Raw genomic sequence first — 21,358 nt, 5'->3', positions numbered from 1 at the left:
TAAGAAATATATAAAGATAAGTAAAATCATTACTTTGACAATATCTATAGATCAAGGGAAGCAGTAAAAGTAAAAGCTTATTCCAGAAAACGTAGTCAGCGAATTGGGTTAATGTGATATAAACTATATAAAGATGATTTGAGGACAAATTGTGAATTAACAGTTGCTCTGTGTCTTTCAATGTCGTTTGCTGTCTCCATCATTAGACACAGGCTGTAATATTTCTCTTTGAGCTCGCAGCATAGTATCTAGAGGATAATAGGCACTTAATAAATATTTGCCAAAAGTATAAACGAATGAATAGAAATAGACATGGGACCAATGCTATTTTTAAAACTCCTTTTATAGTAACAATGTTCCAAGATGCAATCTAGTGCCTTGACAAAATGAATATATCATCATATATTTGGCTTGCTCTCATCCTCAATGATTTATTGTGCAGCAAACTTTTAGAATTAAGATCAGAGACCATACAGATCAGTAAAGCCAGAAGCACCTTAGAGAGCATTTGAATTCATGCCCTTATTTTATAAATGAGAAAAGAAATCCAGAAAGGCAAAGAAACTTGTAAATTAACTCCAAATCACACCGCTGATGGCACAGTGGGGACCAAACCTTGCTCTTCTGGTTCCCAGGCCAGAGTTTCTTTAATTATACCATAATAGTTGTTAGTGCCAAGATAGCTAGGATTCTGAGAGCTGAGTTTGGTATTCTTTATTATGGTTTTGCTTAAATAAAATCAACATACTTCCTTGAATAGGAAGAAAGTACATTTCATCAGACTTCAGAGTATGTTATGTAACTCAGTGAGATGTGACTTCATTGCATACAGATTTATTGTTTATTGCTCTGAGTTATTTATCAGCATTTAATTGTTTATTTCAATATGCCTGTTTGGGACTATTTTATTTATTTAGTGCCCAATCTTCCAGAAATAGTGAAAAATTGCCAAGACATATCTTATACATTTTATATAACCAGAACATTTGACTGCAGGTATATAAGATTATCATTAATAATTCAAAATGCTGGTAATAGTAGAATATGTTATGTGCATAAGGACATTTTTTATCTCAGTGTATCTTCCTCCAGAACTGTAGTTAAAGTATTATTCTTGGATGTGTAAGTAGAAGTTATGAAAACTGGCATTATTCATTTATTCAGATGTCTAGTCTTGCAGATGACTTTTCAAAGACTTTCCTTTGAAAGAAAATTGTCTATTACTCCATAGAGTGTCTACTTTGTTGTCATTATCGAAAGAATATGATTACATAGTCAGACTTTGTCAGATGGAATAGGGTTTATTTTAGGCTCACACTGTATTTGCCACAGATATTTTCTGATAAAAAGATACTGGACATAACTACAGGGTAACATAACATTCCATTTATCCATGACTTCAAGTGAAAAATCATCCCTCACAAATGTAAATACTGTAGTTGAGGAAGATTTGATGTCTAGCTGAATTCACAATTACAACGAGATCCATGGATATTAAAGGATGTTCATTAATGTGAAAAAATTAATTTAAAATGTCCTCTTAACATTTACTGTTAATAAGAAATATACAAATTGAAATAGAAATTTTATGAATGAATGAAATTTTGGTGTTTGTGGGTGTGGATATTAGTTTCTATAATTTGTTTTAGTAATTATGGTAAAAGATCTCAGTGAAATCTGTTTGCTGTAAAGAAGTGAGCTGTCCATTCTAAACAGCTTATCAGTGATGGCAGCTAATAAGTTTTCAGATTTAAATTTGTAAGTAAACTTCTAGACCTTTCATAGCTATAGAAAGAAACCTTCAGTAAATAAAACTTATATTTGTTGGGCCAGCCCTGCACCTCACTTGGGAGAGTGCGGCGCTGGTAGCGCAGAGGCCGCTGGTTCGGATCCTATATAGGGATGGCCAGTGCACTGAGCGTGGTGCAGACCACACCGTGCCCGAGGGTTGCGATCCCCTTACTGGTAAAAAAAAAAAAACAAAACCAAAAAAACCTTATATTTGTTGTAGTCTCTCTCATCTCTTCAAATTTAGGACCAGTGCACTACTTTAATTTTTTAATTTTTCATGCCTGGTATTTGATTTTTAAAGCCATTTTCCCAAAGCTGGTTGCCTTCCTACTATGAACTTCTTTTTCTACAAGCTCTGTAAATGACAGTGTAAGTGAATATAATATTAATATAACAAGTAAAATATAATTTAATTAATTTTTTGTTTGTTTATTAGCTTTCAGTTGAGGAAATATCTGCCCAAAGAGTATGTCCACACTGGTTTCTCATTAATAGGGACCAGACTTCCCTGCACAATGTGGAATAAATGCTTTGAGAGGAGACTGAATGTCTGTGCTTCCCAGGAATGTTTTAGTGCCAGCGTGTATATTCAGCCAATAAAATGTTTGTCCTTACTTGGTGGAGCACTATGTGCTTTGGAAGTGTTTCCATCTCAAACATTTAACTGGTGGCGATAAAACCATGGAAACTTTCAGTACCACTTCTCTCCACTCCCTCTCCCTCCTCTTAGCAGAACAGACTAGTTCCTCAGAGCCAAATTGACAAGATTACAATGCCTCTATTGAACTAAAAGCATACTTATATCATACACAGTACTTCTTTTGTTTAGACACCTAAACTATTCATTTTCATGAAAAAAAAAAAAAGTCTAACAGAATCAGTTGAAAGAAAATATGTAGAATACTTTTTTTGGAATCTAGTAATACATACAAATTTAGAAATGCTGCCCATTTATTTAGATAACACATGGTTAAGTTATACCTACATTAATTTGTGCTTTAGTTTCATAGTGGAAATTTTCAAATGTGTATTTGTCAGATCTTCTTTGACGCATCTTAAATAGTCTGGCACCACGATTACTAAGATGGGATAATTCTTCCAACATGATGTCTCTGGGGATGCTGACCTTTTTGCCCAGGTTCATGCCATCTACATCTGTAAAACAATATTTAGATGCATGAAAATCCCAAGGTAAGAACATTTTCAACACCGCACTCTACCGAGTGAGCCATGGGCCGGCCCTAGGTAAGAACATTTTAATGCTTTTCTAAATTCCCTAATTTATTGCCTATGATATATGCTATTGGGGTGAATAAGATATGGGCTGTTTAGTCACCTGGCTCTACCACTTTATAGCTGCATGATCACAGATGTGTTACATATTTTATCTAAACTTCAACTTCCTCATCTTTAAAGTGGGCTAATGAGAATAATACCTACTGCAAAGGGTTGATATGAAAGTTAAATAAAAATGCTTCACTTAAAGCACTTGACATGGTACCTGGCACATACAAAGAGTGAAGAAAAGTTAGCTGTCATTACTATTACCACAATTTAGTCTTTCCATATTAAGTGAATTTTCAAACAGCACTACTTCATAATTATGTTACTAAGCTCTGTTTTGCTATCCACATTTTCATGTATTGGCTTGAGCTATCCATTTTACTGAAATGTCTATGCTCCCACCTCACCCCACCCCATTTCCCAGTCTCAGTCAAAATACTATTCACTCTGTATCCAGCAAAAAGGAGCCTATATAAAGAAGGCAGATGATAAGAACTGATGGGACATCCTCCCCAATCCAGCTCAAATATTATTTCTGTGAATCCCTTCTCTAAAATCACTATTCACAATTATTCATGTTTTCTTTATATTTCCATAACACTGAATCACATATACTTGATTTGCTTTTATTTGATTATAGTTTGCATTTTCTTTAGGTTTTAGTCTTTGCTCCTCTGTGCCTAAAATATAGGAGATGTTCAGTAGATGAGTGTTAGTTTCTATTTCTAGTACTAAAGAGCTTTTCCAAAATCCACAAAAGATGAAACCCTTCAACTTGCTTATTTAATCAGGAATATATTTCTGTATAACCCACAGAGTCCTTTAGTCTCTGTGGACTGCTGTTAAATGCATATGAAGAAATACTCGACCATGTGGAAAATAAATAATTATTTTGTTTGATTGGGGCAGCATTCTTTGATGATATGACAAATTAACCATAATAATTAAGCTTTTGGGAGTGTTTGGAATAAAACAACAGAATTACTTGTTAAATTTTCTCCCCATTTTGCTTTGAAAAAATCAGTTTATTAATATTATCTCCACTACATGGAGAGGAGCTCCACTAATTATCAAAATCATAGCATTAAGACTTCCACTTCTAGGAAGATAGAGTATATGTTATTTTCCCCTACATGTCTATTACGTACAACTAGTAATCTTGGACATTATACATAAAACAGAAATAAGAAGACTCTGAAAAGTGGAGAGAAGAAGGCAGACCAGCTAGGGATCCCAGGGCCCAAGGAACAACATGGTGGTGAGTTCTCCGGGTTTTCTATTAGCCTCATATATTTCAGACTTGGAGCTGAAGATGCTGGCAACCCAGAAACACCAATGAGTGCCAACAAAGCTCCAGCAAAAGACTGTTCTCTCTAACCAAGTGATCAGGAAAGGAGCAACCTAGAAAGACAGAAAATATTTAGACAAGTCACTCTACTTTGGCCAAACACCACAGAAAACACTTTGGCCTCATTCCCACACTCATGTTAACAAAGACCAAGTGGGGAGCCTAGAATTTCACCCTGTGTGGCTGTAACAAGTCTCCTCAATATTACTACTAGGCTGGTATCAGAGAGGCCAAGTAGGAAGCTGGGACTTTGATCCCTGTTGGCAAGTAACAAGCTTTTCCTCCCTGTAGTATTAGTGGAGACCATGTGGGAGCCCAAATTCCTATCCCATCCCAGCAGTAATGAGGAGACCATCCCTAAAGTTTTAATGGGGGCCAAGTCAGAAAGGTGGACTTCTGCCTCACCTGAGAGTAATGAAGTGACACTTCCCTCTGTCTGCTAGAACATTGTCAGAGGAGGGCAGATGAAAATAGAGGTTTAAATAAGAGCAGACATTTCAGAACATTATATGAAAATGTTCAGGCTTAAATAAAAAATAACTTATCATATGAAGAACTAGGAAGATCTCAAACTGAATGAAAAAAGACAATCACATGCCAACACTGAGATGACCAAAATGTTAAAATTATCTGACAAAGGTTTTAAAACACCCATGATAAAAATGCTTCAGAGAGCAATTAGGAAGCTGCTTAGAATAAATGAAAAAAGAAAGAAAGAATGAAAACTTTAGCAAAAAACAAACAGGATATCTCATCAGAGAAATAAAAGATGTAAAGAACCAAGTGGAAACTTTAGAACTGAAAATACAATAACCAGAATAAAAAGCTCAATGGATATATTCAACAGCAGAATGGAGGGAACAAAAGAATCTGTGAACTGGGAGACAGAACAATAGAAATTAACCAGTAAGCACAATAGAGAAAAAAACAGACTTTAAAAAAATGAACAGAGGCTTAAGAATTTGTGTGATTATAATAAAAGATACAGCATTTATGTCATTGAAGACCCAGAAGGAGAAGAGAAAAAGGGTGGGACTGAGGAAGTATTCATAATGTCTGAAAACTTCCCACATTTAGCAAGATATAAGTTTACAGATTCAAGAAGCTGAGGGTACCCTAAGCAGAATAAACCCAAAGAAACTCCACAGCAAGATTCATACTTAAACTTCTGCAAACTAAAGACAATGAAAAAATCTTGAAAGCAGCCAAAGAAAACAACAACTTACCTGTAGGAAGAAAACAATTAGAATGACAGTGAGTTTCTCATTAGGAACCAAGAAAACCAGAAGGAAGTGGCACAATATTTTTTTCCAGGTACTTAAAGAAAAGAATTGTTAGCAAAGAATCTCATATGTCCAGTGAAAATATACTTCAGGAATGAAGAGGAAATTGAGACATTCTGAGATGAAGGAAAGCTAAGAGAATTTGTTGCCTGGAGACCTACCCTAAAAGAAAGGCTAAAGGAAGTTCTTTAAACAGAAAGAAAAAAATCAAAGAAGGAAACTTGGAATACAGTAAGCAAAAATATAGGTAAATACAAAAGGCTTCTCTTCCCCTCATAAATTTTCTAAGTTACATTTGATGGTAGCAGCAAAAATTGTAACACTAACTGATGTAATTGTAAATATATGTAGAAGAAATATTTAAGACAGTTACATTATAAACAGGGGAGGATAAACAGACATAAAGGTAGGTAAGGTTTTTATACTTCACTTGAACTGGAAAATAACAACATCATTAGTCTGTAATAACTTATGCATATATAATGTAATACTTAAAGCAACTCCTAAAAGGTATACAAACAGATATACTTGAAAACACTATAGATAAATCAAAATGGAACTCTAAAAAATATTTAAGTAATCCCACAGGAGGGCAGAAAGAAAAACAGAGATGACAAACAGAAAACTAAAATTAAAATTATAGACCTAAGTTCTAATACATCAATAATTACATTAAGCATAAATGCTGTAAATAGACCAATTAAAGGACAGTGATTGGCAGATTGGATTTAAAATGACTCAACTAAATGCTGCCTACAAGAAACTCACCTCAAATATAACATTATAGGCAGATTGAAAGTAAAAGTGTGGGAAAAGATATATTGAGCAAACATTAACTAAAGGACAGCAAGAGTGGCTATATTAATCTCAGATAAAGTAGACTTTAGAGTAAAGAAAATTACCACAAACAGAGAAGAACATTATATAATGATTAAAGTGTCAATTCACCAAAATGACCTAGAAATCTTAAATGTGTATGCACCAAAAAACAGAGCTACAAAATATGTGGAATGAAAACTGTAAAACTAAAAGGAGAAATAGATAAATCCACAGTTATAGTTGGCGACTTTAACAGTCCTCTCCCCACAAGTGATAGAATACCTGACAGAAAAGCAGTAAGAATACAAAAGAATTCAACCAATAGGATTTAATTGACAGTTATATTCTTCTCAACAACAACAGAATGCACATTCTTTTCAAGTGTCATGGAACATATATCAAGACAGACCATAGGCTTGGCCATGAAGTAAACCTCAACAGATTTAAAGGAATTAAAATATTCAGAGTATTATCTCTGATTACAGTGTAATCAAACTAGAAATAAGTAACAGAAAGATAAGAGGAAAATCTCCAAACACTTGGAAACTAAACAAAACATTTCTAAATAATCCATGGGTCAAAAAGGAAATCTTAAGGGAAATTTAAAAAATCATTAAACTGAACGCAAATAAAAATACACCATATCAAAATTTACAGGATACAGGTAATGCTGTGCTGAGAGGAATATTTATAACACTAAATGAAAAATTTTTAAAAAGGATAAGTCTCAAATCAACAATCTAAGGCTCCACCTCAAAAACTTAGGAAAAAAGAGCAAAATAACCCAAAGGAAGCAGAAGGAAGGAAATAATAAACATAAAAGCAGAAATCAATTAGATTGAAAACTGAAAAACAATAGAGAAGGTCAGTTAAGCACAAAGCTAGTTTTTTCAAAGATCAGTAAAATTGACAAGTCTGTGTTAAGACTGACACAGAAAAAAATGGAGAAGACACAAGTTAACAATATTAGGAACAAAATAGGGGATATTACCATAGACACTGTAGATATCAAACAGATAATAAGAGAATACTGTAAACAATTCAACACATAAATTTGAGAACTTAGAAAAAATATACCAATTCCTTGAAAAGCACAAAGTACCACAGTTCACCTAACATTAAAGGGATAACTTGATTAATCTTATAACTATTCAGGCAATTGAATCTATAACTTAAAAACTCTCTTTTTTTAGAGAAGAAGAAGTCTTTAGACCTAGATGGTTTCAGTGGAGAATTCTGCCTAACATTTAGAGAACAATTAATACCAGTCCTGCATGTATTAGTCTGTATCTGTTGCTTATAACAAAATACACAGAGCTGGGTGATTTATAAAGAAAATGAAATTTATTGTTTATGGTTTCAGAGGCTGGAAAGTCCAAAGTCCAGGGAACACATCTGGTGAAAGCCTTGGTGGTAACAGTACCACCACTCACATGGCAGAAAATGGCAGAGCAGAGAGACCAGAGAGAGCAAGATAGCTTCTCATGCTCTCCTTTTAAAGCCCCAGAACCACACCCCTGACCACCATTATTAATACATTCACTGTGGCATGGTCCTACAATCTATCACTTCTTCAAGACCCCACCTATCAATTATCATAATAAGGATTTCCTACCCTTAACAGTTAACAGTAGGGATTAAGCCTCAATGACATTGCAAGGGCATCCAATCTACAGCATTCTGTCCCTGACCCCTCAAAACTCACATCCTTTTCATACACAAATATATTCATTTTGTCCCCAAAGTTTTAACTTGTTTCAAATCAATAGTTCAAAGTTCAAAGACCCATCTATGAAATCAAAACAAGTTATGTATTCCAAGATACAGTGGTGGGACAAGCGTAGGGTACATATTCTCATTCAAAAAGGGAGAAATAGGACAGAAGAAGGGAGTAACAGATCCCAAACATGTCTGAAACCCAGCAGGGCAGGCATTAAATCTTACAGCTGGTGAATCATGTATCTTGACTACATGTTTGACATCGTCTGCACACTGGTGTGGAGGTTGGGTCCCCAAGTCCTCAGGAAGCTCTGCTTCTATGGCTTTCCTAATCTCAGGTGATGCTTCAGCTCTTGCAGGCTGGCATTGCATGCTTCATAGGTCTGGGATCTCCATGACCTATGGCTCCACTAGGCATGGCACTATAGGGGTTTTCCTGCTGCAACTCTGACTCCATATTTCTTCTTGGCATTGCTCTAGCAAAGGCTGTATGCAGTGAATCCACCCCATGACAGGTCTCTTCTTAGGTCCCCATGCTTTTCAGTAAGTATATCCTTCGAAATCATCATGGAGGATCCCAAGCCACCGCTGCTCTGGCATTCTGCAAGCCTGCAGAAACTAACACCACGTGGATGCTGCCAAGCTTCTGGCTTGTATTTTCCAAGGCTGAGGGTCCAGCCACACATGGGGCCAATTTAGTCACAATTAGAGCAGCCAAAACAGTCAGGGTGCTGGTGCTGGAAGCAGCTTCCTGAGGTGGTCCTGGGCAGTGAGCCTGTGGAGGGTACCTCATGCCTGTTCCCCAAGACCATTCTGACTCCCTAGGCCTTTGGGCCTGCAATGGAAGGGTTGACCCCAGAGGCTTCTGTAATGCCTTCATGGCCTTTTCCCCCTTCTCTTGATAATTCCTTTCTTCTGTACTACTCTCTCTAGCAGTCACTAGTCTGCACCAATGCATTTTTCTCCTAAAAATGCTCTCTGCTTCTCTACTGCATGGCCAGGCTGCAAATTTTCTAAATCTTTATACTCGGCTTCCCTTTTAAATTCTGGCTTTATGTCATGCCTTTGCTACTGTAACTCAGCATAGGGTATTGGAAGTAGCCATGCAACTTCCTTAATTCTTTGCTGCTTAGAAATTTCTTCTACCAAACACCCTGGGTCAGCACCACATTTGAAAAACTTTTACGCGTGAGCAGAATGCAGCTAAGTTCCTTACCAGTTCATAGCAAGGATGATCTTTGCCCCAGTTCCCAGTAAGTCCCTTCTCATTTACATCTGAGATCTTCTCAGTATGGTCTTGGAGACAGGGGGAGAGAGAGAAGTCACTATACACCTATCAGAATGGCTAAAATGAAAAATAGTGACAGCACCATATGCTGGGGAGGATATGAAGAAACCAGATTACTCATACATTGCTGCTGGAAATGTAAAATGTTACATTCACTCTGCAAAACAATATAGTAGGTTCTGTTAAAAAATGAATAGAACTGCCAGCAATACTGGACATTTATCCCAGTGAAATGAAAGCTTATGTTCACTCAAAAATATACACAAATGTTCATGGCAACATTCTTCTTAATAATCAAAAACTGGAACAACCCAAATGCACTTCAATGGGTAACTTATTTAACACATTTTAGTTCTTCGTACCTTGGTATTCAGCAATAAAAAGGAACAAACCATGAGACACACAACACCTGGATGAATCTCCAGGGAATTACACTGAGTGAAAAAACCCAGTCCCAAAAGGTTACATATTGTATGATTCCATTTACATAGCATTCTTAAAATGAAAAAAAAATTATAGAAATGGGGAGTAGATTAATATTTGGCAGGATTGTGGAAAGATGGGGGAAAGAGAGGAGTGGGTGTGGCTATAAAAAGTTAACACAAGAGGCTCATAGTGATGGAAATGTTATTTCTCGTGACTATATCAATGGTAACATTATTGTTGTGATATTATATAATGATTTTGCCAGATGTTACCATTGGGGAAACTAGGAAAAGGTACTTAGGACAGCCTCGTATTATTTCTTAACAACTGGATGTGAAACTACAATTATCTCAAAATAAGAAGTTTAATTAAAAGTTATCAAGCCATGGAAAAATATAAAGTTTTCTTAAATGCTAAGTTAAAAAAGTCAGACTGAAAAGGCTATATACTGTATAATTACAACTATATGACATTTGGAAAAGACAAAACTATAGAGACAGTAAAAGACAAGTGATTGCCAAGGGCTTGTGGGGAAGGAGGGAGGAATAAATGGAGCACAGGAGATGTTTAGGGCAATGAAACTACCTTGTATGATGTTAGAATAGTAGATATATGGTATTATAAAGTTTTGAAAACCCATAGAACTATAAAACACAAAGAGTGAACCCTGATGTGAATTATGGACTTTAGTTAATAATAGTGTATCAATATTGATTAATCAATTATAACAAGTATATACTAATGCAAGACATTAATAACAGGGAGAACTGTTGTTGAGGGGAGGAGTATATATGGGAACTCACTATACTTTCTACCAAATTTTTCTGTAAACCTAAAACTTCCCTAAAAATAATTACAAAAGAAAAAGTTCATTTAAAAAAATTTCATAGCTCTTCCTAACGCAATGCAGAGCAGCTATGTCTAACTCTCCAAAGCCAAAACAGAACAAAACAAAACAAAATGTTAAAATGCTGTGTTTTACAATGCCAAGGGATGGTAGAAATAGCCTATGAAAGAGGAATAGGAGGAACAGAACAGAGTAGATGAGGATGTTTTACAACAATTTCCTGGGATTTGCTTGCTGGCTCTGCTGACTTCTACAGGGAATATTCACCTTTATTTGCAAGTGTTTGGAGTCTGTCACTGTGTGTTTGGAACATAGAAGGAGGACTGGGTTATATTTCAGTGTGTCTATGAATATTCCTCAATATACTAGACAGTGTGACAAGGGCGAGCTATTTCAACTAATTGATTCTGGAATCAAAATAGCAAGTGCCCTTTAGATCACAAAAGATAGAAGAGACACAGAATTGCTTATAGAATTTGGTGTAATACTAGGAGGAGAAGAGGGCATTTGTCTCTAAATGAATCTGAAAAGGATTCAATGAGCAAACAGACAGAGAGAGAGAGACGGACAGAGACAGAGAGGACAGAATGTTAACACAAAAAACTGAAACCCACAGATTTTTGTCCATCAAAACTTTTCTAGAATTACCCATTCTGTGTCAATATAATTACATATCACAAATAGTATTTTTAAGCAAATTTAGTTTTTTCCTGAAAAACATTTGTAATGGGATATTTTCAGGAAATAGAAAACACTCCAAAGTAGGCAACCCCGAGATAATGCAGAGATGGCAGTTCTCATAAGCAGCAGAATCTTTCTCTTTAAATTAAAGTTACAAAGATTTTCAAGGAGGAAACCCAAATAGGAATGCAACTTTTCTTCTCCTCCTCCACCTTTTTGTTATCATTTGGAACAACTTGAGTCATTATAAACAGTTAAGTGAGAATAGAACCAGAAAGTAGGAATAACATATTATGTTGATTTCTAGAAGTTCTAAATTTCAAGTTATGGAATAAGTTTAATTTTGGTGCCCCAAGACAAAAATTTGAGGAAATGTTTTTATCTCATTTTTATCTTCCCAACAAAAGTATGTTAGTGACTTCACCAACAGTTCTGAACTAACCATGTGACCTAAATGAATTTCATCACTCTGGCCCCTGAGATTTACAACAGTCTTCTGGGAATTAATCACTTTTGCAATTGATTCAGGAACAGGTATGTGACCTAACCTAGGCCAATGAGAGTGACTTTCAGGACTTTTCTCTGCAAATGTTGTGTTGCCTTTTGCTCTCTTTTCCTGCTGGACATAAATGAGAAAGTACTGTATATTGCCTGGAAGACTGCTAGGAATTACTTGGTAGAATAATAGAGACAGACTTGGGATGAATATTAGCTCAAAGAGATCAAAGTAAAGACGGAAAAAAACCCAGTCCTTGGTGGCAAACCTGTGCTGTTGGATCACCTCAGATCACCTCTGAACTTTTCAGTTATGTGATACAGTAATTTTTTTTTATTGTTTAAGCTACTTGGGTTCTGACTTTCTGTTATCTCACTGATACAGGTCCGAAAAGTATTAAGATTGTTTTCACTGATAGAGGTCCGAAAAGTATTAAGATTGGAGTCACAGGGAAAGGTGAAGAAGGCTGGCGTAGAAGCCCAGTAGTGGAGTCCTCAGAAAGGAAAGAGAGGAGAGCAGAGGTAGAAACAAATAGTTATATCCTTGGCCACTAGTTCATTTGGGCTCATAAGAAACATTCACTCCTCTTTAGCAAAGCATTATATCCATCGTTCAAGCTGCTACAAGAAATAGAAGTGCAACAGGAGCTGTGGGAAACTTACCTGTCCTGGATGGCCAGGCATACAAAGAAATAATCAGTTGGTGCAATCCACAATTACTAGTAAATTTATGCCAACAAAGAGGAGAAATAAGAGACAAAAGGGAATAGAAGGAAAAGGCACAAAAAATAATTGACCAACTCTAAACCTCTCTTCTTATTCTTCATACTTCGTTTCATCTCCTTTAAGCCTGAGTTTTCTTCCTCCTACTCCATAGGCAATAGACAGTGAGTTAATTTGCTTAGAGTGACTGTCCAAAGGTATTTTGGATGACAAGGGCCAGAAGCACTGGATGATAAATCTAGTGGTGTGCTGGAGAGAGCTTGTACTGGTTCACAAGAGTTGACTGATAAATTTTCAAAAATTCTGTAAGCCAGTAGTTAAACACAGTGAGTACACCATTATTAGAACTAAATTATATAAACTTAATACTTAAATAAATCACATTAAAAATGAAGCAGTAAACATTCAAAAAGTATCCACTCATAATTTTTTAAACTACTTTTTGCTATTATCTATGCTCTTGAGGTTATTTATATCTATTGTATCTGTATGGTGAAAATACTATTTAATGTTGCATTTAGTGCTCCTTGATGGAAGCTTGAAATTGACCCTGGTGGGAGTACTTATACCACAGAATTGGCAAACTCTACAAAGCAAGGCATTTCCCTCCCCACCCCCCCTCCACCCAGAGAACCAGTTGTTAAATATTTACTAGCATACCACTGGACACATCCATCAATGTCAATATGTTGTCAAGATATTTTGCATAAACAAACAACAAAAGACATAAACTAAATTCCCTGAGGTTTCCTTTCCTTTCCTTCTAATTATTAAATTTACAATGTCATTGGAGCAGGAATTCCAGGATCATTTGTGAGTTGGGGAATCTAATGTATGATCACTCTCATTACTTAAAGTTCCAGAGTGAAGAATGCTGTCACGTGAGCACATAGACTCCAAGTTCAGCTGTTCTCTGCCCTTTACTTCAAACCCCTGCACAGGGTCTTTGCAGTGTGTTTAATCTTGATGCCTGATAAATGATACGTCACTTTCAGAATACATATCCTTGCCCTCATGGCTTAGAAGGTTGTCTTTGTGGCATTAGGTCATCTATTGAAAATAATATTGCTAGGCATACTTTCCTATTGGTGTCACTTATAGTGATCCAGAACTTCATTAGATCATTGAATCCAATCCATAGTATGTAAAGATACCCACTTAAAAGTGATTGTAGTAAAATAGATAATATTTTTTTTAAAAAGTTTCCCATGACTGACTGGCACCCGTAATTCTGACAGAATGGTAAAACCACTAGAAGGGGAGCTAGCTGAAGCTTATTCGCTTTAGGGTGGGCTTATTTTTTTATTTAGAAGGGTTATTGAGGCAAAGAGATTTTATTTACCTTTGCTCAGGACTCTTCTGCCTAGTTACAGACTGTTGGCCTGTATGGAATAAATAATAGTCCATAAAATATTAATAGTCTATAATAATGCGTATATATACGGGTACTTCATAAATTTCATATAATGTAAAAGGTTATAGTCCAGACTGTGATTTTGGATAATACTTGAAAAGACTACAACTGATAAAGAGTTTATTGATAATTTTCTACATAAAAAAGTTGATTTTGAAAACCATGTGGGACTCTTTTATTTTCCTGTTTCTTACATCTTTGTCTTGATTTGCTAGACTATTTTATAAAGTTTTCAAAAATTTGTCATTAATGGAAAATTATCATTTAAGAGCTGTATAAATCTATGAACATTACCAATACATTAAGTTACTCAAATTGAATTACACAAACAGAATCACCTAGTACTATGTACAGTGTGTACATCTAGAGCATACTAGAATGAAAAAAGCATCAATGAAAACTAGGATAATGAAATAATATGGCTAGAATTAAACTCTGCAATTTCAACTTTGGTGTAAAATACAATTTAGCTTAGTTCTCTGGTACTAGTTTTCTGGAGGGCCTTGTTAGAGATCAGATGTTCAGAAAATCTGAGAATTCACAAGACATGACTGCATACCAGTTTTCATAAGAAAACACGCAATTTCCAAGCTCTGATTTTTCTTGGGGTTATGAGAATGCTAATTGGAAAAGTCAAACCAAACAAAAGAGAACTAACAAACTTGTGCCATTAAGTAAGTTTTTTTTCTTCCCCAAACTTTTTATATTTGATATGAGGTTTTTAAGGCCTTCCTGGCATCCTTATTTTGATGTTGAAGATTTGACTAATTACAGTTTAAAATATGCTTGTATGGGAAAAGTAAAATGTTCTTCAAATAATCATTCATCTGAAATTCTAGACTTTATACTCTGCACTTTTTCAAAGGGTCCTTACAATTTATGTCAATATTGTCATTTTCTTTGTTACTGGTGGGGAAACTCAAATACACTAATGTTTGACTTCAGTGCATAGCTCAGTAAATTAAATGATGGAATTTTAGAATTAGATATATCAATGGCTTCAACCTTCCTCATTTTCTGATGAGGAATCTGATGTCTAGTCTGGAACCCAAGGCTCTTGGTACTGTGTCAACAATAGCACTCCATTTAGAAACTGGGCTTCCTGTTTTCAAACCACAAAGCTAAGCTCTCTTCCTGAAATTGCAAAAATAATCTGCCCAGTTCTTTTCTGTGTGCTGGGAAAAGCTGTTTGCCAGTCATGAGGAGAAAAAAAAAAAAAAAAAAAATCAAACAAAAAACATAGAAAAAAAAGCCCTTCTGGAGCCCAGGTGAGAAAACTGTAGGGTGACTAAAACAGCCTTATGAGGCACTGTTGTCTTTCTTATTTATGAAACTCCTATTCTCAATTGTCAGCAATATCTGTGCTTAAAGTCAGGGAACATCATACTCCCAGGTCTTATGATTATTTTAATTCCAATTCCTTTTCTTCACCAGTTCTAAACAGATGCCAATTGCTCTAGAGTGGCTCTCCTTATTCCATTCTGATTGCCCCGTCTCTTTCTCTATCAATTTACTACTTCCTATCCCTTTATCCTTCCCTATCCCTCTCTCTTTCTTCAGTCTTCAAGTTTCAGATGAGTTACTGAGTGAGAGAGGAACCTGATTCATAATGGAAATTATGTGAAGATTCAGAGGTAAACTGCACAGGACTGGTGGGCAGGGAGCTGTTATGGCCATCTTTTCTTGTCTCCACAATTAATTCATGCAACAGACAGTGGCAAAGTATTTTTGTGTGTTTTTGTCTGTCTTTTACAATAGCATTTGTTAGATGGTAGCTGTGGCTGAGCTACTTTTGTATAAAGCACAGAGGTTTGTATCACAATAGTAATACAGAGCAGCTTCACCATCAGCTCTGCTTCTCCAATATGATGATGACGGTGATGATCAGGACTGTGATGTGATGAGGGGGAAGACTGATCTGAGAGTAGGCAGCCTTAGTGCTAGGGGACGATTTTTATTAGTTGTTTGTTGGGAATGTGGTATATTTGCTTCTGGTACATAATTTAATCCCAAGTCATAATGGATCCATGCTGAGCAATGACTTAGGGTATAGACGCTGGGAGTTATCCACCTTTTTTTACTCATTCTATTCAGTTAGGACTGTAACTTATATGGACAGAATTTTTCAGTAATTCTTTGAGGTTATTTCTTTTTCTGACAGAATGAGTGCTCTGATATATAATTTTCCCTTTTTGGTTTTTATATTTTCTTACAGATTCATCTCAAAAACTCTCTCCCCTACAAGAACTGGACTGAATTTCCACCTCATGTTTAGAGGACAACTGGCTTAGCCAACTTATTGTCACATTTTATTCTCCTCCAGGTAAATGTTTTTGGAAAGTGATAATGAATAAAATCAGTTATAATACTGAAAAAAAAAAAAAAAAGCTGATGCACAAAGGGAGGAGGATGTAGGAGAAAGGACTTGAAAACACCCTTCTCTATTCACTTTTTAAAAGCCCAAATTTGATTTATTTAGTCTTATAATTAAGATTGAAATAGTTGCATGATTTATCTTAAATTATCCAGATTTTTACTGCTGTGAAGTATTTGAACATTTGGAAAATTATTCCCAAAAAGGTTTCTCTGAAATCTATGTCTTATTTCTGCATCCTTAAAAAAATAATTTCCTAACTCCAGATCTCTCAATGCCATGCTGTGTACAAATAGTAAAGTACAATATAAGACATTAGATAAAATAAGAGAGGAAAATTAAATATTTGAACTGTTTCGTGAAGTACTACAGCTATTTTATCTGGGATATTAAGAAAGAGTCTGATTATTTCTGCATTATCTGGAATACTTGACAACCAAACAAAGGCAGAGCATGTGACTCCTCTTAAGGGAGCTGGAACTCATCCAGTGTGGTAGAAGGGAGGGCTTCAGCAGACTTTACATGGCTAGAATTTACTGGTGGTGAGGCAGTCTCTGAAGTCTTTTCCCTCCTTTGGGAGATAATTGATTTTTTTTCTTTATATTTCATTAAGACAATAATTATGTTTATAGAAAAGGAAAAAAGACATTCTTACTCTTATAGGTCTATGTCAGAGCTAGCACAGAGTAGACTCCAACATATGATTTAGACTGGGGATACATTAAGTGAATTGATTGATTTATGATTATGATACAATTAGAAGATGATAACTTTTCCAAAGTCTCGTTTTAAGGTCAACAATTTAGTCTCAAACTCAAGTGATTATCTGATTTTTCACCTTTTTGCTCAGGAAAACTATACAATTTCAAGTAAACTACCTGAGGCAGGAAATACAAAGATGCATAAAAATTTTAAATAAGCATGAATTTTGAAACTTTGAATTGGTACAAATTCAGTTCTGATATCTGGTTCAAAATTATTCTCGTTTTATTCAAAACTAATTTGACATCATAGTAAAATATGGGAATCAAGTTGAATACAGTACAGTGATTTTATATTGCAGAAAGTAGAAAACATAACATCCTTTAGATATGATTACGTTGTTGTGGGAGTATCTGAAAGTCTCTCACTGGTTCTGTTCAGTTTGCTTTATGGAAGGTACAATGTGAAAACTCTATACTCAACCCCATTCCCAGCTGTCCTCACCTGGACTCATGCCTCCAGGTCTCAATATTGTTATGGTGAAAGGCTATATTCCTTGTCAATAGAGGGAAAATAAGTAAACATTCTGAAAATTTTACAAATATACCCGGAATGGGCCAAATCAGTCCTTAAAATAATCTGGATCTTCAACTTAACTTTTAAAATTGATGCTATCCTCTGTTCATGAATGAAGTTGAATTTCCTTTATAATAACCAAAATGCAAAGTATAAAGCATTACTTTCTAGAGTTACTTACCAGAATTTAGAGAAAAGGAGAGAGTGGAAAATTATCTTGCATTTAATACTTGTATATATTAAAATTTTTTGAATCATATGCTTTGAGACTGCAAGAACTTTCTCTATATTTGCCCCCAAATTATAAATAAAAGTAGATTTTTCACACAAAATATGTTCACAAATCAATGACTAAATATGAAGATTGGTTTTGGGGTTAAACAAATAAGCAGTGAATATGAATTGCAACTTAAGCAACAGCTTTTGTTTAAAAAAGGCGGGGGGTGATGATAGAATGTATTTTGAATGATTTGTGTAATTAACATAAGGTAAAAGAAATCAAGATAAACAATGTGGAGTGGACAATAAGGACAGGATTCTATGAGACCTGTCAAAAAAAAAAAAAAAGAATTGGGAGTGATATTAACTTATAATGCAAATGGCAAGCTAAGTAGAATGTACATCAGCTGTCAAATTGCTTCATTCCTTTTATAGCAGTTGTTCATCTGAAAATAGCTTTCAAATGAAAAAGGATGACTACAAGAGGATTAGTTACCATAGGCTTTTCTGCACCCCCTGGAGCTTCAGGTTTATGACAGAACAGCAAGAACTGAAAGGAAGTAAACTGTAGAATATTAAATAAAGTCAGGAAGGATCTACGTTAAAGCTGAGCTACATTAACACTATAAAGGATTTTTATTGATACCATTTCCATGGATTTCCTTCATGATGTCTGATGCTTGCTGTTTCTTCTGCTTCACCATGGTATTATGTGATAGCATGGTTTTTGTTCCCTGTTAGAAATAAAAAGACATTATTGGTAATGTGGAGAACTCATTTGGAGTGTTTTGTAATCATCCTTTTGAGAGAGAACATCTTTGTTCTTTATTACGAATTTCTTATTTCTTTCCACTGAGAGACTTTAATATGCATTCCTTGTCTGGTGACAGCATGTTATTCATTGACAGGCAGTGTCACAATGAACTGAAGATGATACTCGGAGTTTCATACCCCATCCTATTTGTACATTAGTACAATGATCAACAGGCAGTGAGAAACAATGAAAGAGCTAGTCTCCTTTCCCCCTCCTCTCTCTCTTCCACAGTTTATTTCAATCTGTCATGGTTTCTTTACTGGCCTTCATTTGCACAGCATCACAGTACATCAATTCCAGCAAACTGTAAGAATGAAGAGACACCAGCTTAAACCAGAATTCTTTGGTGGTGGTGGTATTTTAATACTGGCATCAACAGCTGTCCTTTAATGAAAAGAATGCCCATTTATGAGTCACAACTAGGAATCTCTTTGGACAACTGACTAATAAAACATTTTAGGAAGCAATATACTCACCTTGCTGTTAGGCTGTGCTTTTCAGCAGGGATGAATACCAATTTGTGGAGGAAGACTCTGGAGATGGAATCTGGATGGCACCCGATGGTTTTTATCCTTGAACCTGGGACGGCATGGTCCCTAGTTCTGACTGAAACTGGGGACTGAGCCTTTCTGAAGAGACTGGCATCCAGCTGACATCAACTGACTATATATAGCACCAAATACTTTAGCTACTCATATCTTCCTGGCCAAAGGGAGGAACAGGGAAAGATTAGGTTCTCTCCATTGTGTTTCTGGTTTGTGAGATGGTTGAATAAAATACTCATTCATTGGATATGCAGAAATTTTTTATGAGCAACTTTTGTTTGAAGAGATAGTAGCCAAAGGGATTTCTTAAAACTTTTTAGGACATAGCTCTTATGCTACATCTTAATTGAGGCAGAAGGAGACGCATACATGAATTAGAACGGAATGATAGATTATTCATAATTAAAATGAACAGTACAAGCAATAATATATATGGAGACTTAAGAAAAAAAAGCAATGTGGGTGGATCAGGAGAGCCAGGCCTTAAGCAGGAGTGAGAACTTATGCTAGGTTCAGAAAAACGGGTATGTTTGAATGAAATAGGGGATCATATTGAAATGGGCCATTAGTGGTTGAGCCACGAAGCTGAGTAAAAGCTTAGAGTCATAACTGGGCCTCGCTTTTTGAAGAGACCACATGGAAACAAGATCTTGCAAAGTTGACCAATCTCTATGAGGTCTGGAGTCAAGAATTTCTGTTTGTGGAATGATAGGATAAGAAGTTTGAAAGGTAGGCCATGTTGGCCTTCTTGCTGGTCTTTGAACACAAAAGCATGTTTCCTTCTCTGGGCTGTTCTTCTTACTATTTCTCATTTCCCAGAACATGCTTTCCCCCTACCCACACGGCTCACTCCCTCGTGCATTCCGGACTCTGCTCAAATATCAGTTCTTCATAAAATCCTTTCCCAGTCACCCTGTCTAAAATATCACACTATGCCACTCTCTAGTCCCTTACTCTGCTTCATTTTTCTTTATGCTTTTGTATTAGTTAAGATCAGAGTCAAATGGGAGTGACAGAAAAACCCCAAAAACAGAAACTTAAAGAAAGATGGAGGTTATTTCTCTCATAGGTAAGCTTAGTCTATATGTAAGTAGTCTCAAGTGGCATGATTGACATCATTGCCAGAAGTTCAATTATCTTCTAATTTTTTGCTTCACTACCTCTAAAATGCCTACCCTTTGGGCCTAATCAGCTGCTTCCTCTCCAGTCAGCTTGCTTATATTTCAGCCAGCTGGAAAAAGAAAAAGAAATAAATGAAAACATTGTTTCCTCTTCAGAACATGTCTTAATATTGTTCATCCCTCTTCTGCTTACATCCTATTGGGTGGAATTCAGACATATAGCCATACATAACTCAAAAGAGTTTGGGAAATGTAGCTTGTATTCTGATTGGCCATGTGCCCAATAAGTTAGAGGTAACATTGACAAAGGAGATAAGGGCTGTTGGGTAACAACTCTCAGTCAACATTATTTTATCTATATATCTATCAGCTCTCTCTGTCTCTCTCTCTCTGTCTCTCTCTCTCTCCTTCTCTCTCTCACCCTCTCTTTCTCAAATTATCTATTTATCTGATATTTCTTTTTCCTACTAAAATATGAACTCCATAACGGGTTGGGCTTTGTCTGTATCTTTGGCACCTAGAACTGTATCTGATATATGGTAGGTACTCAATACTCATTGAATGAATGAATAAATGAATAGGTTGAAGATTAATTGTGAAATGCATTAAAGGTTTGGTATGAGTTTGGAATTTTCTTCCTATTATGTCAAACATTAGGGGGGAAATGGGATTGTAATAAATGAACAACCACTTGAATTTAAAAATTCCTGATACATAGCAAAAGTTTAATAAAGTTTAACAAATGTTTATTTTTTATTTTGCTATTGTTTATTTTTCCTTTTACAATTATTATTATTCCTGCAAAATGAATGGATTTGGAGCCTTAGAATAATCAACTGCATTATTCAGTAAAAAATAAAAATAGATTTAGAAAGCCTCAGTTTTCCTA

The 21,358-nt window shown here is 35.6% G+C and overlaps 1 protein-coding gene and 1 long non-coding RNA gene across 3 annotated transcripts in view; one reads left to right on the top strand and one right to left on the bottom strand.

Moving 5' to 3' along the window:
* Window positions 1-16,432, top strand: part of LOC134386028 (uncharacterized) — a 56,952-nt gene extending 40,520 nt beyond the window's left edge. The window contains exon 3 of the long non-coding RNA XR_010024438.1: window positions 16,334-16,432. This is a non-coding gene — a long non-coding RNA (uncharacterized LOC134386028). The remainder of the gene's footprint in view (window positions 1-16,333) is intronic.
* The window catches only part of MYOZ2 (myozenin 2), a 39,698-nt gene extending 20,253 nt beyond the window's left edge, over window positions 1-19,445 (bottom strand). The window contains exons 1-3 of one of the 2 annotated variants that reach the window (XM_063107935.1): window positions 19,280-19,445; window positions 18,636-18,723; window positions 2,777-2,946 (exon numbers count right to left, since the gene is read on the bottom strand). In XM_063107935.1, coding sequence (XP_062964005.1) covers window positions 2,777-2,946; window positions 18,636-18,711 — 246 coding nt within the window. In that variant the 5' untranslated portion in view covers window positions 18,712-18,723; window positions 19,280-19,445. Of the gene's footprint in view, window positions 1-2,776; window positions 2,947-9,460; window positions 9,541-18,635; window positions 18,726-19,279 lie in introns of those variants that run through there. The other variant, XM_063107936.1, reaches the window with a different exon arrangement.
* Window positions 19,446-21,358: the final 1,913 nt, after the last annotated feature.

This window comes from Cynocephalus volans, chromosome 9 (assembly GCF_027409185.1).
Source record: "Cynocephalus volans isolate mCynVol1 chromosome 9, mCynVol1.pri, whole genome shotgun sequence".
In the NCBI taxonomy this organism is placed as follows: Eukaryota; Metazoa; Chordata; class Mammalia; order Dermoptera; family Cynocephalidae; genus Cynocephalus; species Cynocephalus volans.
This window is presented reverse-complemented; position numbering and strand designations above follow the sequence as displayed.